General features: G+C 48.8%; 1 protein-coding gene across 1 annotated transcript; it reads right to left on the bottom strand.

Moving 5' to 3' along the window:
• Positions 1 to 9,136: 9,136 nt before the first annotated feature.
• LOC144102581 (uncharacterized) lies at positions 9,137 to 16,119 on the bottom strand. The gene is made up of 3 exons (XM_077635814.1): positions 15,978 to 16,119; positions 14,905 to 15,334; positions 9,137 to 9,152 (listed from the first exon to the last, which is right to left on the bottom strand). The coding sequence occupies exons 1-3, from the start codon at positions 16,117 to 16,119 to the stop codon at positions 9,137 to 9,139; spliced, it is 588 nt and encodes a 195-aa protein (XP_077491940.1).
• Between the last annotated feature and the right edge of the window lie 987 nt (positions 16,120 to 17,106).

The following is a 17,106-nucleotide window of genomic DNA, read 5'->3' as shown; positions in this document are numbered from 1 at the left end:
TGTTCCCTTGCTAGGCTGTTGAACATTACCTTGGTTTTCTGCATGTTAATTTTTAGACCCATCGATCTGCTCTGCCTGTCTAACTCGTTGATCATGATTTGCAGTTCACCTCCTGAGTGACTCAGCAAGGCAATGTCATCAGCAAATCTCAGATTATTTAGGTATTCTCCATTTATTCTTATTCCCAACTGTTCCCAATTCAGGCCTCGAAATATCTCCTGCAAACATGCGGTGAACAGCATTGGCGAGATCGTGTCTCCTTGCCTGACGCCCTTCCTTATTGGAATTTTATTGCTGAATTTATGGAGGACTATAGTAGCTGTGCAGTTGCTATATATATCTTCCAGTATTTTGACATAAGGCTCTTCTACCCCCTGATTACGCAATGCCTGTATGACTGCTGAGGTTTCCACTGAGTCGAATGCTTTCTCGTAATCAATGAAAGCTATATATAGAGGTTGGTTATATTCTGCGCATTTCTCTATCACCTGATTGATGGTGTGAATATGATCTATTGTAGAATATCCTTTACGAAAGCCTGCCTGATCATTTGGTTGATTAAAGTCTAAAGTTGCCCTGACTCTATTAGCGATTACCTTAGTAAATACTTTGTAGGCAACGGATAGTAAGCTGATCGGCCTGTAATTTTTCAAGTCCTTGGCGTCTCCCTTCTTATGAATTAAGATAATGTTTGCATTCTTCCTAGCTTCTGGTACAGTCGAGGTCATAAGGCATTGCGTATACAGGGCGGCTAGTTTTTCTAGCACGATGTCCCCTCCATCGTATTATTACGTATTACGTTCGCCTAAACCTCCAAAGCAAGGCAGGGTACGAATACAGGCTAGGAAAGGGAGAAACCTATTTAAAGAGGATCCCCGACCGAAGGGTGCCACCAGCACGCCGAGATCGCCGAACAGAGGAAGCGGGATCAAAAGGAGGAGGTAGCGAAAACAAGATGGAGTCACCCAAATATGCCGATTCGCCGAAACAGCAGGCACCTGGAGCTCGCGCGTTTGAAGCGCGAAAGCCCATTGTCTGCTATAATTGCCACAAGGAGGGTCACACCTCAGTTAACTGCAAACAGCAAAAGATGGCGTTCGCGTGCATGCGAGAGTTGGAGGAAAACCTTAAATTGCTGGAGCCATAAATGCAGGACGTGGTTATAAATAGCAAGAAATTCAGTGCACTGCGGGATTCAGCGGCTACCATGGATATTGCTCACCCGTCCTGTGTTTCCTCCGCGGACTACACCGGCGAATGCGCCTGGATTAAGCAGGTCGCCGAAGAACAGAGTGCACGCTTGCCTATAGCGAAGTTGACCCTACAGGAGACTTTTGGCAGGCTAGACACAGAAGCGGCAGTTAGCGCAAACTTGCCGCCACACTTGCCCTACCTGTTTTCGAACAAATCCGAGCAACTGCTGAAAGAGAAAGGTCTCTCACCTTGGGCTTGGCTTGCATGGCGCTAACACGCTCTTGAGCGCGAGAGCTCGCAAAGAAACTCGACTGCGCTCCGATAAATGAGCAGGCACCGAACTACTCTCCCAACCAGCCCAGAGATACTTGCAGAAAAACTAATCCGTCTAAACCGCATGAGCATGACCATGAAGGTGTTCCCGAAGCAGCGGTAGCTCATAAAATCCAAGGAACTGCCGATTCCGTAGAGAATGGGGCAACAGGAACCAACGCGAAGGGTTCGACATTAACACCTGCTTAGACTTGTTGGGAGGAGTTGACTAAGGTTGATAGGAAAGCACTTATTGCAGAGCAGAAAAGCGACCCATCATTAAGAGCTCTAAGCAATAAGGTGAGCGAGGGAGTCACCAGAAAGAAGATCAGCTTTCATGAGAAATCAGGCCTTCAGTACAGGAAATACTGCGACTCAAAGGGACGCGCATATGAGCAACTCCTAGTGCCTGAGAAGTACCGGCGGCTGCTTCTAGAGCTCGCACACGAAAATGCATGGGCGGGCCACCTGCGAATAAAGAAAACAAAAGCTAGATTAGCCCTCGAATATTACTGACCTCGCTGCTGGAAAGATGTGGAACAGTTTGTTAGATCTTGCGACACCTGCCATTGGGTCGGTAAGCCGACGGATAAATGGAAAGCACCCATGACATTAGTTCCCATAATTACAGAGCTCTTTCGGCGTCTTGTAATAGATACTGTCGGCCCACTGCCAGCGTCCAACTCTGGCTGTCGCTACATTTTGACCACACTGTGCGTGGCAACAAAATTTCCCGAGGCCATTTCCTTGAAGGAGATAAGTTCCGCATGTGCTGTAGACCCCCTTTTGTCAATATTCTCTCGCGTGGGGTTCCCTGTAGAGATACAAAGCGAAAGCGGGAGCGTGTTCACAAGCTGCTTGACAACATTGTTCTTTGAACGGTGTGGGATTAAAATAATCCGCAGTTCCATTCACCACCCTCAGTCAAATCCAGTCGAGTGTATGCACTCAGTGCTAAAGCGGATACTTAGGTCTCTGTGTTTTGAGCATAAAGGAGACTGGGAAGGCTGCATTCCAGCAGCACTCTTTGAAATGAGATCCGTCCCCCACGAAAGCACAGGATTTAGCCCCGCTGAACTAGTCAACGGGCGTGACTTGAGGACCCCACTGCGCATGCTAAGGGAGTCATGGGAGGGTTACGTAGAGGATCCCTGTGTAGTGGAATACGTCCTGAAGCTACTGGAAAGACTTGCGAAAACCAGAGACCTCGTGGAAGCAAATGTCAGAGCAGCGCAGTCACTGTCTAAAGTGTACTACGACAAATCGGCACGCAAGCGCACCTTTCAACCTGGCGACCAGATCGATGTTGCTGCGTACGTCAAAAAGGAACAAGCTGGAGATGCAATGCGAAGGGCCAGTTAAGGTGGTGTCCAAGCTTTCGGACCCCAACTATGAGGTCAAATTTAAGAACAAACATAATCGGATCATCCACAGTAATTTGATGAAACCTTACGTGCAGCGTCAGGCCATGGGTAACATGGTGCTGAACATGCCAAAGGAAGAGATCTCAGACATAGCTTATGTCATACATGAGGACGAGCAGGCAGCGAATGAGCTGCTAAATCCAATCGACAGAGAGCCGCGTTTGACGGAAAGTCAAAGAGGAGACATGAAAAACGTCGTCCGCGACATTGAGGCGGTGTTTTTAAACAAGCCAGGAAAAACAACCCTTGTCGAACACGACATTCAGCTGTCCAGCGAACAGCCGATCAGGAGCAATCCGTACCGTGTCTCTCCAAGACAAAAAGAAATCATAGAGACGTAGATCCACCGTATGTGCGAATTAACGTCATAGTGTCCTGCGAAAGTGACTATACGCCACCAATCATTATTGTACAGGTTCCAGACAAGGATCCGAGACCTTGCGTGGGCTACCGGAGACTGAATTCAATCACAGTGGACCAGACCTACCGTATTCCGAACATCGAGGAGAGGGTTGAAACAGTCGCTAAATCAGAATATATATCCACACTGGATTAAGTTCGTGGTTACTGGCAGGTTCCACTCACTGAGCGCGCCAGCAGGTACGCAGCATTCGTGTCACCCGCGCGCAAATTTCGCCCTGTAATGTTGAGCTTCGGCTTGAAAAATGCTCCCTACTGTTTTTCAAAGTTAATGAACCAAGTGGTGCGGGGACTTGCACATTTCGCTCTCCCCTACCTTGACGACGTGGCCGTTTTCTCACAAAACTGGGAGGAGCACATTGAACGCCTGCGTATTGTGTTGAGCCGACTCCTTGAGGCCGGTTTAACGGTAAGGGCTGGATAATGCCACCTGGGGTGCGCCGAAGTGAACTATCTTGGGCACGTGGTTGGACGAGGCCAACGCAGACCTGCAGTACTTAAAGTGGCTGCCGTGGTGGAGTACCGTCGCCCAACCACAAAACCGGAACTCACGGCTTTTCTTTGCCTAGCAGGCTATTATCACCATTACGTAAAGGGCTACTCTGATTTAGCCAGCCCCCTGACCGACGCGGTGAGAAAAAGTGAGCCTGCCAATCTTTCTTGGGACCAAAAGAAAGAGAAGGCATTTCAGAGTCTGAAAACGGCCCTAAGCGAGCGCCCAAAACTGGCTGCGCCAGATTTCTCGAAACCATTTATCAGACAATGTGATGCGAGCGACCGGGGGAAGGCGCTATTCTTTGCCAGGAAAGCGATGGCAAGCACACACGGGCAGTCCTATACTTGAGCCGCAAGCTCAGCACGCGGGGAGAGGCGTATAGCACGCCTGGAAAAGAATGCGCATGCCTCGTTTGGGCGATAGACAAACTTGCATGCTACGTCTCCGGGTCCCGTTTCACAGTAGGAACGGACCATTGTCCTTTGACTTGGCTGCACAATATGTCGCCCAAAAATGGTCGTCTACTGAGGTGGAGCCTGGCACTCCAGCACCACAGCTTCGAGGTTCGCTACAAGAAAGGCAAGCTCCACAGAAATGCCGACGGGCTAAGACGAGCCTTTTAGCTAGTAGAGGTTTTACCAAAAGAGGATGTCCCCCAAATTTGTAGTTTTGGAGGTTTATTTCATATTCTCTTTCTAATAGAGCGCGTATATCTCCCACGTTTTTGCAGCAATGTTGTTAATAATCAGGTAACATACCTAGGAGTACGTTTTCCTTATTTCGGCCAAGTATAAGTAGGAGCGAGTGGTGTAACGTACCTTGACTCTAGGAATTGGGGCGGGAAAAATTGACCGCCACGTCGGCCAAATCAAGTCACCTATTCCCGAACCGCGTGCCCTCTAAGCACCAACCTGATTTCATTTAGCGAAATTTTTTTGCCTTCCGAGTGCGCCTCGAGCGGGAGCACACGCCTTGGACCGGTGCCCTGTCAAAAGTACTCGTTGGGAGACACCATGTGTTCATTCAAGCAAAACATTTGATCTCTTCAAGTTTTAGTTGTTTTTTTGCTGAGTGCAGTTTTGGCCCTGAGTTTTGGTCTGGCGGGATGAGTGTGTTCTGAGGGCACTTGCTTTTGTCAGGTGTGGTTTGGCATCTGTGATCCCTTTTGGCTAGCATTGCAGAAAATTTCCCAAGACGGCCATCTGACGAGGGGAGGCGATGCCGAGCTTCGGCACTGAAGGTCATCAGAAGACTCCCAGAGAGCATCTGGTTCCTGGCACGCCCAGTCAGCCGAGCTACGTGCGAGCAGTTCATCTTCCGGGCGCAATATCTGGCGGCGGGGGTGCTGTTGTGCCCGCGCTTCCTTCCTGCCGTGGAGTTCGGCGAAGTTGGGCATGGGGAGGATTTCCTGAGGACCACCGCGAGGGTGGGTGAGCCCTCTGGAAGAAACGTGGCTGCAGGAAGATCGGGTGCAGAGACAATAGCGTCCCCACGTGTTCGATCAGGAATGCCGGAAGCAGCGACGACCATAAGCGTATTCGTTCCGGTCCTCTGACGAGGAAGTGCGGTATCAGTGTGGTCCCCTTCGGTCACGCTGGGGTTGAACAATTGCCCGAGTGCCGCACCTTCGACAGAGCCTCCGCGTTCCGGTCACCTGTGCAAGATCTTTCAACCCCTGCTGGGAGACAGCCTGCATTCCTGTGTCATGCAGGCGCCTTCCGGGTCAACATGGGCGTGGTCCGGACACACGTGCGTGCCCACCTGGAGGGCGCGTGGACTACAATGTGACCGGGTCCTGTTCCCTTTCCCTCGACCGAGCTGCGAGGAAAAATCAGGAATGCCCTGCTGTGGGTGGTACCATCAGTGCCATCGTGTGATTGGACATCATTCTTCGAACTGTATTCCCCCGCTAGAGATCTGGGGGATACGAAGAGTATTTAAGGAGCTGCTGGTTTGGTACCAGGAGAGAGCCCCTTCTTGAGAGATACCAAGACTCCCGACTGCTAAGAAGCTCTCTTTACTGAGAAGCAGTCTCGTTTCCCGTACTTGTACATAAAGTCCTTGTATAAAGTTTTCCAAGTTTTCTTCCTCCGATCGTCCTCGTCTCTTCTCCGGCCCAGTCACGCTACCTGAATCCGAACACACACACACACACACACACACACACACACACACACACACACACACACACACACACACACACACACACACACACACACACACACACACACACACACACACACACACACACACACACACACACACACACACACACACACACACACACACACACACACACACACACACACACACACACACACACACACACACACACACACACACACACACACACACACACACACGCACGCACGCATATATATATATATATATATATATATATATATATATATATATATATATATATACATATATAGATATATATATATATATATATATATATATATATATATATGTATATATATATAGTATTAAATGCCGACAGCACCACTTTTTGACAATTCTGCGCTATTCAAGGATTCGAATCTATTTTGGCTGTAGGTAATTAGGATGCCAAGAGTTTTGGTGCTAGCATTTAAAATAGGGACATAATCGACGACTAAATTTTAGACCTCTACTCAAAACGCCAAAGTAAGCCGCCGCGGTGGCTGAGCGGTTATGGCGCTCGGCTGCTGGCCCGAAAGACGCGGTTTCGATTCCAGCCGCGGCGGTCGAATTTCGATGGAGGCGAAATTCTAGAGGCCCGTATAGCGTGCGATGTCAGTGCACGTTAATGAAACCCAGGTGTTCGAAATTTCCGGAGCCCTTCTCTACGGCGTCTCTCATAGCCTGAGTCGCTTTAGGACGTTAAATCCCCATAAACTAAACCAAACACCAAAGTAGTGCAAAGAAGCTTGGTGGGAGGTCACGGAAGGTAGGATTTCAAATTTTCGCTGTTGTCGACCGCACCCTGCCATGCCTCGTTGGATGCCACCAAACAACTCTCGGAGGGCTTTGCCTTTGATGGAATCGTATTTTTTTCATTGAAAGAAAGCGTTTATGCGTTGGAAATATACCGGTAGCTTTGATGACGTCATGACGGGACCCCGCTTCGTGCTGTGCGCTGCGGAGAAGCTTGAAGGCCGTCGGGATTTTAGACAGCGATTACGTCAGCATTTCGAATGCTAGCCCGAACGGAATTCGCATTCTTTGCCTTCAAGCTTCATACGTTCGACCTCTTTAAGCTCGTCGATTTCTAAAACCTATGCAGTAGCCCTTTAAATGTCGAATTTGGCTTGTTTATGATAGATGTTATATTTGTGCCATTAAAATGCTGATGCTTGCAATCATCTGCTTTCCAGAGTCTCCCTTGTCAAAAAGTAAAGCTAGCTCAAGAGAGCATGTCTTCTCTAGGCATACAACTTTGATCATTGGAAGCATTTGAAATCATATCATTAGCAGAACCCCATTCATTGCAAGACGAATACCTCTCCAATATCCCTCCTGTTAACCAAGTCCTCTTGCTCTAGATGTGGCCACCTTATCCCTTCAATCTTCCTGATCTTATCATCCCACCTGACTTCCTGCTATGCGTGTTTTGCTTTGGAATACATTCCTTTAGCATAATGGACCATCAGTTATATTTTCTCCACATTACATGCTGTGCACATTTCCTTGATTTCAGCTAGCGTATCCTTAACTCCTATTTGTTCCCTGACCGATTAGGATCTCATCATACCGTTTACCGTTACCCCGTCATTTTACTTTCCATACTTCAGTGCAATGTCCTCCATTCGAATTCCACCCCCTTTTTCATCCTCAAAGTTTCTGCCTCATCAGCGAGTGCAAGCAAGATGATGCCTTCTTGATGAACACTGGTTACCTGGTTTTCATAGCTTAATTGACAACTGTGAAACACCCTATTTTTATTCTCTTAGCATTAAAGGCATACTACCAAACTTCCAAATAAAACTCAGACTCCCTAGGCCATCTTATTATTCCAGACATTTCAACGCATGTTTTGATGACTGCGTCATGTGCGTAGGGTCAAGAAAGGAGCAATGCCTCCGAAAGATGGTAAAGTTTTTCCGTGACTCAAAGTTGGCTCTAGTACAGTCTGACAAGGAAGGTCGGTTTGTGGTGCTGCCTATGGGACGGTTTAACAAAAAGCCGCTGAAGCCATGGAAAAGCATTTTACGCGCACACGGAAGAAGCCGACAAAAGTGAAATCCGCTGCAGAAAAGCTCCTTGAAGTATTGAATTTATACCATGTGCTCAAATCAGTACAAAAATGCTCCGAGAATGCCCTGAAAATGTTCTCAGCCAATACACTAAGCCGTCGGTACCGTCGAGGACCATCATTACAGAAGAGGAATCGTGGCAAAAGGTGGTTGGTGGTTACCTTCAACGCCATCTGAGTAGCCTTATACCTGACAACCATTTCGGGATGGAGAACTCTGTAGCACTCATTGAGGAACTTCAGCAAGAAGTGTTAAGAACTAACTCGGCATTCTAAGTGGACATCGAAGACCTCTTCTACTCTATCCCTCACGACGATCTGTTTCATGTGGTGAGAGAACTTATTGACGACTGGTGTTTTGGCCGTTCAAAGTAGTTGCGGGATTCAAATTGAGAATTTTATGTAGCTCCATGAGTTTTACCTGTCCTAGACTCTTGTGAAGTTTAATAACTGTTTTTATATCCAAAAGAATGGGATTTGTTTAGGAGCGAGTGTAGCCCCAGTGCTTTGTAACATTCTCCTCGCTAAGTTTCACCGCTCGTTTTTAAGAGTTCTGGACGACGTACGTGTTGTGCGAACTGTAAGATATGTAGATGCTTTTCTAGTGCTTTTAAACTGCGAACCTAACGACTCCTACCGACTGCTAGTAGAACACATCATGAGTACCTTTAGGTAGCGTTCACCACATTTAAAATTCACTCACGAACTAGCCGCACAGAACTCCATTCGTATTCCAGACTTGCTGCTAACCTTCTCAGGAGAAAGCCATGTGTGCTGGATGTACTCACCTAGAACTCAAAAAGGACTCTTGCCGTACGACTTTAACCACTCTAAATTAGTCAAGCGCAGTATTGCTAACGCTTATTTTTCAAGCGATGTAAAAAGAAGTTGCTGCCACACTGTCTCAGCTAGTGTCATGACGCAGGCTAATCGAATCTCTGGTGCAGGCTTCCCAACAGAAATCATGAGAGGAGGAGCTGAGTCTGTGTTGAAGGAATTGAATGGCAGCGCCAAGATAGAAAATAAGGCTACTGCAGAAGAAACGAAGAACGTTCAAGTGGTGCCGTACCTGCACAAAGTGGCGCACAATGTGAAAAAAGTCGCCAAGCGCCAAGGCGTTAACGTGGTTTTTTCTGCCTCTGTTAAGCTTTCAGGTCCCTGCGCACGAATAATGCTTGACGATAAGAAGGACCACTGCAGTACCAAGCATAGAACAATGTTTGCCAGGTGCTAAACAGAAGTCGTATATAAGATCCCGCTGACATGTGGAAAGTGTTAGATAGGACAGACTAGTGATTGTATTAATGAAAGGCTGAGCAAGCACCGAACAAAAATTGGTAGTAGTGAAGATGGTAATCAAGCCTTGCATTGTAGTAGATGCTCCGGGAAGTGTTCCTCTTAATTCAATCATGTAATCATTTTAGTCCACGGAGAAACAACGAAAGCACGTGAAATTCTTGAGGCCTATCTTATAGTTAAACATGGTGAAGCTTGCGTCAGTACCCCGTCGATTGGGCTGACAACGAAAGAAATTGAATTCTTAAGCGATTAAACGTAGGTTGTTTGTTTTGGCTTGGCGCATGCGTGACGGTTACTCGAAGGAATGTGCACAATAAAGACTCAGTTGTTAGTCCAGCCTTGTCCTGTGTAGGTTCTCCTTGTGACCCTCATCTTTTTTCGGCTCGTAAAAATTATTCTTCGACATGTCATACCAACTGGATCACCATTCAGCCTTGCTTCAGAAATTCAGTTGCGCCGCTGTGAGTACTGTACATAGATTTTCAGCGTTTACCTCCACTCCCAGATACCAAAACACCACCGTATTGAAATTGAGCCTCAGGTTCCGACGCGTAATCTCATTCTGGCCTTCTGCTTTCGAACCGAAGGTCCGGACGAAATTCATTTATGCCGCCGCGAGAAATCGACTGCGAGAATCCCGGCTCCATCTATAGCCGCTTCGCCTCAAGTACCCTCAAACCCATAACCTCCTATATATGCCAATGCGTTTCTTAAAAAATCAACTAAATAGAGCAACAAAACAATTAAATCTAATTCTTTACGCAAATATTTAAGGTTTATGGGGGTTTAACGTCCCAAAGCGACTCAGGCTATGAGAGACGCCGTAGTGAAGGGCTCCGGAAATTTCGACCACCTGGGGTTTTTTAACGTGCACTGACATCGCACAGTAGCACGGGCCTCTAGAATTTCGCCTCCATCGACATTCGACCGCCGCGGCCGGGATCGAACCCGCGTCTTTTGGGCCAACATCCGAGCGCCGTAACTACTCGGCCACCGCGGCGGCTTGCAAACATTTAAAGTATAACTCAATATTTCAAACATTTAAGTTGATTTTATGCGTTTTAAAGTAGTGACATGGGTATGAGGTATTCCCGTGCATGTCAGCATCGATCTAGCCGTCCTAGCTCGCTGGTGACACGCGTGTGTCAACAGGTGCTGCTTCTTGCTTTCGCCGCTGCCGAGACATTCAGTCCATTGTGGGCGCAGGGCAGGTCAATAAACAGTTTTCTTTTAAAAATTCGGCTGTCTTCCTCACTGCCTGGACTGCCGTCACTACTACGTGACCGTATGGCATGGCATAGCATGGCATGGTATGGTAAACAACGTTTAACATCCTAAAGGAACGTCGGCTATGATGGACGCCGTAGTGGAGGGCTCCGGATTAATTTTCACCCCCTGGCGTTTATTAACGTGCACTGACATTGCACTGACATGCAAACATTATCCTAATTCATAAGAAGGGAGACGCCAAGGACTTGAAAAATTACAGGCCGATCAGCTTACTATCCGTTGCCTACAAAGTATTTACTAAGGTAATCGCTAATAGAGTCAGGGCAACGTTAGACTTTAATCAACCAAATGATCAGGCAGGCTTTCGTAAAGGATATTCTACAATAGATCATATTCACGCTATCAATCAGGTGATAGAGAAATGCGCAGAATATAACCAACCTCTATATATAGCTTTCATTGATTACGAGAAAGCATTCGACTCGGTGGAAACCTCAGCAGTCATACAGGCATTGCGTAATCAGGGGGTAGAAGAGCCTTATGTCAAAATACTGGAAGATATATATAGCAACTGCACAGCTACTATAGTGCTCCATAAAGTCAGCAATAAAATTCCAATAAGGAAGGGCGTCAGGCAAGGAGACACGATCTCGCCAATGCTGTTCACCGCATGTTTGCAGGAGGTATTTCGAGGCCTCAATTGGGAACAGTTGGGAATAAGAATAAATGGAGAATACCTAAATAATCTGAGATTTGCTGATGACATTGCCTTGCTGAGTCACTCAGGAAGTGAACTGCAAATCATGATCAACGAGTTAGACAGGCAGAGCAGATCGATGGGTCTAAAAATTAACATGCAGAAAACCAAGGTAATATTCAACAGCCTAGCAAGGGAACAACAGTTCACAATTGGCAGCGAGAGCCTAGAAATTGTGCCGGAATACGTCTACTTAGGGCAGGTAGTGACAGCTGATCCGGATCATGAGAGGGAGATAACTAGAAGGATAAGAATGGGGTGGAGCGCATATGGCAAATTCTCGCAGATCATGAGTGGCAGTTTACCAATTTCCCTCAAGAGGAAAGTGTACAACAGCATAATCTTACCGGTACTCACCTACGGGGCAGAAACGTGGAGGCTAACGAAAAGAGTTCAGCTTAGGTTAAGGACAACGCAGCGAGCCATGGAAAGAAAAATGATAGGTGTAACGTTAAGAGATCGGAAGCGGGCAGAGTGGGTGAGGGAACAAACACGGGTTAATGACATCCTAGTCGAAATCAAGAGAAAGAAATGGGCTTGGGCAGGGCATGTAATGCGAAGGCAAGATAACCGCTGGTCTTTAAGGGTAACGGAGTGGGTTCCAAGAGAAAGTAAGCGTAGCAGGTGGCGGCAGAAGGTTAGATGGGCGGATGAGATTAAGAAGTTTGCAGGCAAAGGGTGGATGCAGCTGGCAAAGGATAGGGTTAATTGGAGAGACATGGGAGAGGCCTTTGCCCTGCAGTGGGTGTAGTAGGGCTGATGATGATGATGATGATGATGATGACATTGCACAGTATATCGACGCCTTGCTTTTCGCCTCTATATAAACGTGGCTGCCGCAGTCTCGACCGAACTCACGTCCTCGCGCTCAGCAGTAAATTCCTGCACGCATATAGGAGTAGGCTATGTACCGTTTATGTCTGGTTATATCCTATATCCCGAAGCGACCTATCGGGGCTACGACAAGAGCCCCAGTGAAGAGCTCCAGGTTGATTTAGACCAACCGGGGGTTCTAAATGTTCGCTGACATCGCACAGGACAAGGGTGGCTTGTCTACAGAAGAAGTCTTGAAAGTCTTTTTAGGGCAAAAACCCGGGGTCCGCCGTTGTCGTCATCCCACGTCATCTGTCATGGTGTGAAAAAGAATATTTTTGAAACATTGGGACCCGCCGCGGTGGCTCAGTGGTTAGGGCGCTCGACTACTGATCCGGAGTACCCGGGTTCGAACCCGTCTGCGGCGGCTGCGTTTTTATGGAGGAAAAACGCTAGGGCGCCCGTGTGCTGTGCGATTTCAGTGCACGTTAAATCCCCAGGTGGTCGAAATTATTCCGGAGCCCTCCACTACGGCACCTCTTTCTTCCTTTCTTCTTTCACTCCCTCCTTTATCCCTTCCCTTAGGGCGCGGTTCACGTGTCCAACGATATATGAGACAGATACTGCGCCATTTCATTTCCCCAAAAAACCAATTATTATTGAAACATTGGAACTGGAAATGGTTTGGAGAGAGGTTTAACAACTGTATAAATATGCCCCGAATAAAGACGTACCATATACCCAATGAAGGGTTTCTAGCGCAAAGATTGTAGGCCCTCAAATTGTAGCACAAGTGCGGAACTGACTGAGTTCGAATCTGCGTGATATTTAGCACAGAACTGCTAGCTGCAACTTGAGCCAGATATCCATCGGGAGTCGAGCCGTCAAGCAATAGATGCACGGGCGACTATGAAATGAAATATGTGCAATGTTAGTTCAGTGTATGCTATGATTGCATTGTCACAAGTAATCAGTGATTAAGTGCGCTGTTAATTTTGTATTTCATCTCTATGTTTGTAGACGCAGCGGAGTTTCGGTCGGTCAATGCCCCGAAAAGTTTTTTTTTTGAAGTGGAATTCTGACCAAAGCCCTTTTTTAATTCGGCCAGGTCCGCGATGTGAGGGAACTTGTGACTGAAGATGGGAGTGAAGTAGCGCGGCGCCGTCTTCCACAGGCCGATGGCAAACGATACGCGGCAAAGGGACAGTGAGGGTAGTATTGCGATTTATTATACTGTGCCCCTCCAAAGGGCACTTGTAACAAGAAGACAGCGTTTTTACAGTTCTTTTAAGACAGCAAGAAACGCGCATACCGAGATATAACCAGAGCTTACTTCTGAAGTTTTAATGCGCCATTTCTGCTCTCAATTTCGAGTGGTGTGGAAGCAGTAGAACTTGGTCTCCAGTGAATTTCGATAAGTGCTCGGTGATTAACAACAAAGTAGTCAGCATTATTCATTTTAGGATCATTAGATGCATGAAAAAACTCGACAACGAGCCTCATGATGCTGCTCAACTAACTGCCCCGCATGCCGTCGCCATCCTACTCTGGACGCACTCGCCGCCGCTTGAGGCACGCACGTCGCTCCGGTGTTGGATGCGCACGGTGCCTCTGCTCCGCAGAGCGAGCATCGCACAATGTTCCGTTAGTGCCATGGCGTACTTCCTTGTTTGCCGCGTCGGCTTCGTCCGCACAAATATCGAAACTGCAATCACTTTTGAAAAGGCTTTCAGTATGTCCATGCAAAGTGTGCTCTGGATCGTGGCCAATGCAAAATCGATGCTTTTGCGACAGCTTTCATATTTACCGATACTGAAGCCCCAAGCCTGAATGCAAGTTTTGATGCTCTGCCGTCGCTATAGCAATGCAGTGCTCTTAGCGGAAAGAGCAGAGTACTGGAGGATTTAGTTTGCTGTGGAAAACTTGGGGAGCGGCAGAAAGGTATAGTTTGTTTAAAGTAAACACTGGATAGCCGATTGCGCTTCGGTGTTTGAGTCCCGTGTTTCAGAGAGTTATTGGTGCTAGTTCGTAGCGAAAGTTACGTTGGACACGAACTCGCAGCTTCGCGGTGCTCGCAGTCCCACCGTGGTCGCACCGCACCACGTGACCAACCGCGTGATGAACCACGTGACCAGACAAGCAGACTAACTTGGACTTGCAATAAAGATTAACCAAGCTATGCCTTAGCTTTCGCTACGTATATCCTGGCATAGCCGAGCTAAGCCACTGCCAATTTTTTCATACCATATAGAACCGCATTCCCAACTGTTGTCACCGCGTGATGTTTGTTTCCTATCAACGGCCACGACCAGAACTCTCGCTGCACAGACACTCTGCGAGCCTTTTGAAGCGTGATTGTAATTCCCGTATTTGTGGGGAGGGAGCAGTGTGGTAAACATGAGAGCATAACTCTGGCACCGAAAGAACATCAGTTGACGATGTACTTCGGGGCGTGCTAGATGAGGAAAAGGCTTCTCGGAGCGAAGGCGACGAAGAACCAGCTCCGACAGCGTTAAGATTCGAACTGTTTACTTGCGCTGCTCACGCAGCGGCGGCCTAGCCCAACTTCCTCTTTCTTGTCCGGCGCAGCGTGCCATGGCCTGCGAGCCGAGCGCGGCGCGAGGGGCGCTACAGGGCTTCCCCCCCCCCCCCCCCCCCCCCCCCCCCGTAGAGCGAAACCACAGGATTCGCCCAGCGGATGTGCTTGGAGGAAGCTTCGCACAATGGCGGCGCAGTTGAAGCGAGAGCGAGTGTAGGGACGACGGGCAGAGGAGTGTCAATGTAGGCCGATTTCGCGACGTCTTCACGGCCGTTGACATCTAACGTGAACGTCTTCTGCGCCCGATGGAGGACACGAAACAGTCCATCGTAGGCGGGCGTGATGGGCGGACGGATGTCGTCAAGGCGGATGAAAGCATCGGCGTAGGAGGCCAGGTCTTGGCCGATGAACACGGACTGAGGATGACGGGCGGCAGGGATGACAGGGGTAATGTGCCGAAATGTGTTGCGCAGGTCTCGGATGTAGGTGGAAGCGTCATGGATTAACGGAGGGGAAGAAGATGAGAAGAATCCCCCAGGGAGACGCAGGGGAACGCCGTAGACTAGCTCAGCAGAAAAGCTGCCGAGATCAGCCTTCAGTGCCGAGCGAATGCCTAAGAGGATGAGGGGAAGGTGGTTGGACCAGCGTTCCCTTGGCTGATAAGTGGTAAGGGCAGCCTTCAGTTGCCGATGCAGACGTTCCACTATGCCATTGGCCGAAGGATGGTAGGCGATCGTATGGATGTGGCGAATGATCAGAATATTGGCAAGGGCAGTAAACAGGGCCGATTGAAACTAGCGGCCACAGTCAGTGCTGACAACAGACGGGCAGCCGAAGCGAGAGACCCAGACGGCCATGAAGGCCGAAACAATGGTCTTGGCCGTAGTGTCCGCAATTGGCAATGCCTCGGGCCAGCGGGTGAAACGTTCCACACACGTGAGCAGATTACAGGCCCAACGTGATAACGTGAGCAGTCCAACAATGTCTATGTGAACGTAGGAAATCCCGCGCGTCGAGCGGCCAAAAAGGAGAGGCAGGTGTGACTGAATGTCGGTGAACTTTGACGCGCTGGCAATGAAGGCAGGTTCGTGCCCAGTGGCAGACGCCGGCGTTGATGTTTGGCCAAATGAAACGAGATGTGACCAGCTTCTGCGTAGCACGAATACCAGGGTGGCTCAGACAGCGCAGTTTTTCAAAAATGGTGCGACGGAAAGCCAAAGGTACGCAGGGGCGCGAGACGCCAGCGGGTGTCTCACACGTAATGAACTGGGAGGAAAGCGGCAGTGGACACTCGGCGAAGGAGAGGGACGTGGGTGAGGAGCGAAGACGTTGCAGCTCTAGGTCATTGCGCTGTGCAGCCGCTAGCTCCTCCATGTCCACTGGCGATTCGGACGCCATGACACTTACACGCGAAAGCGCATCAGCAGTAGCATCCTCCGCGCATGGACGTGGCGGAGATCCACTGTAAACTCGAAGATAAAACACAGTTGGCGGATCTTGCGTGCACTGTAGGTGCTGTGGTTTCTTTGGAAGGCAAACGTCAAGGGCTTGTGATCCGTGATGACGTAAAAGTCCCGGCCCTCAAGCAAATTGCGAGAGTGCTTGATGGCGAGGTACAGAGCGAGCAATTCTCGACCGAAGGTGCTGTATATAGTCTCAGGTGGCTTCAGCTTTAGGGAGAAAAAATCGAGGGCTGCCAACTAGAGATGTGCTGCCCGAGAACTGCGCCGACGGCAGTGGTGGAGCGTCAGTGACGAGGCGCAGTGGAGCATCAGCAACTGGGTGTATGAGCAAAGTGGCGTCTGCGTGCGCCTTCTGGCAGCAGCAAATGCAGCGGCTGCGTCCTCAGTCCACCCAAGTGGCGCAGCAGAATCTTTTTTCGTAGCCAGAAGATCGGTCAGAGGCTTCAGCAAAAAGGCGCAATTCGAAGAAAACGGCGATGAAGGTTCAGGAGGCCCAAGAATTTTCTAAGCTTTTTGAGTGACGTGGAGGCGGGAAAATCTTGAATGGCTTTGACTGCTGTCGAGCGGCCGAATGCCCTGTGGAGTGACAAGATGGTCGAGAAACTCTATTGTAGCTAGGCCAAAGAGGCACTTTTTCGGGTTGATGACGAGCCTATATTCATCCAGTCGGGGAAAGAGGGCATGCAGATGTGCTTCATGCTCAGAGCTAGAGAACTCGCTACGAGGAGGTCATCGATGTAAGTGAACCCAAAGTCGAGGCCTCGCGTAACCTCGCTGATAGCTCGCCGAAGTCTGTGTGGCGTTGCGCGAGCCAAAAGGCATCCGCACATGCTCAGAGGCCGAAAGTTGTGGTAATGGCCGTCTTCGGAATATCAGTGGGTTCCACAGGAATTTGATGATAATCCTTCACTAAGTCAATTTT

This window comes from Amblyomma americanum, chromosome 8, assembly GCF_052857255.1.
Source record: "Amblyomma americanum isolate KBUSLIRL-KWMA chromosome 8, ASM5285725v1, whole genome shotgun sequence".
Taxonomy (NCBI): domain Eukaryota; kingdom Metazoa; phylum Arthropoda; class Arachnida; order Ixodida; family Ixodidae; genus Amblyomma; species Amblyomma americanum.
This window is presented reverse-complemented; position numbering and strand designations above follow the sequence as displayed.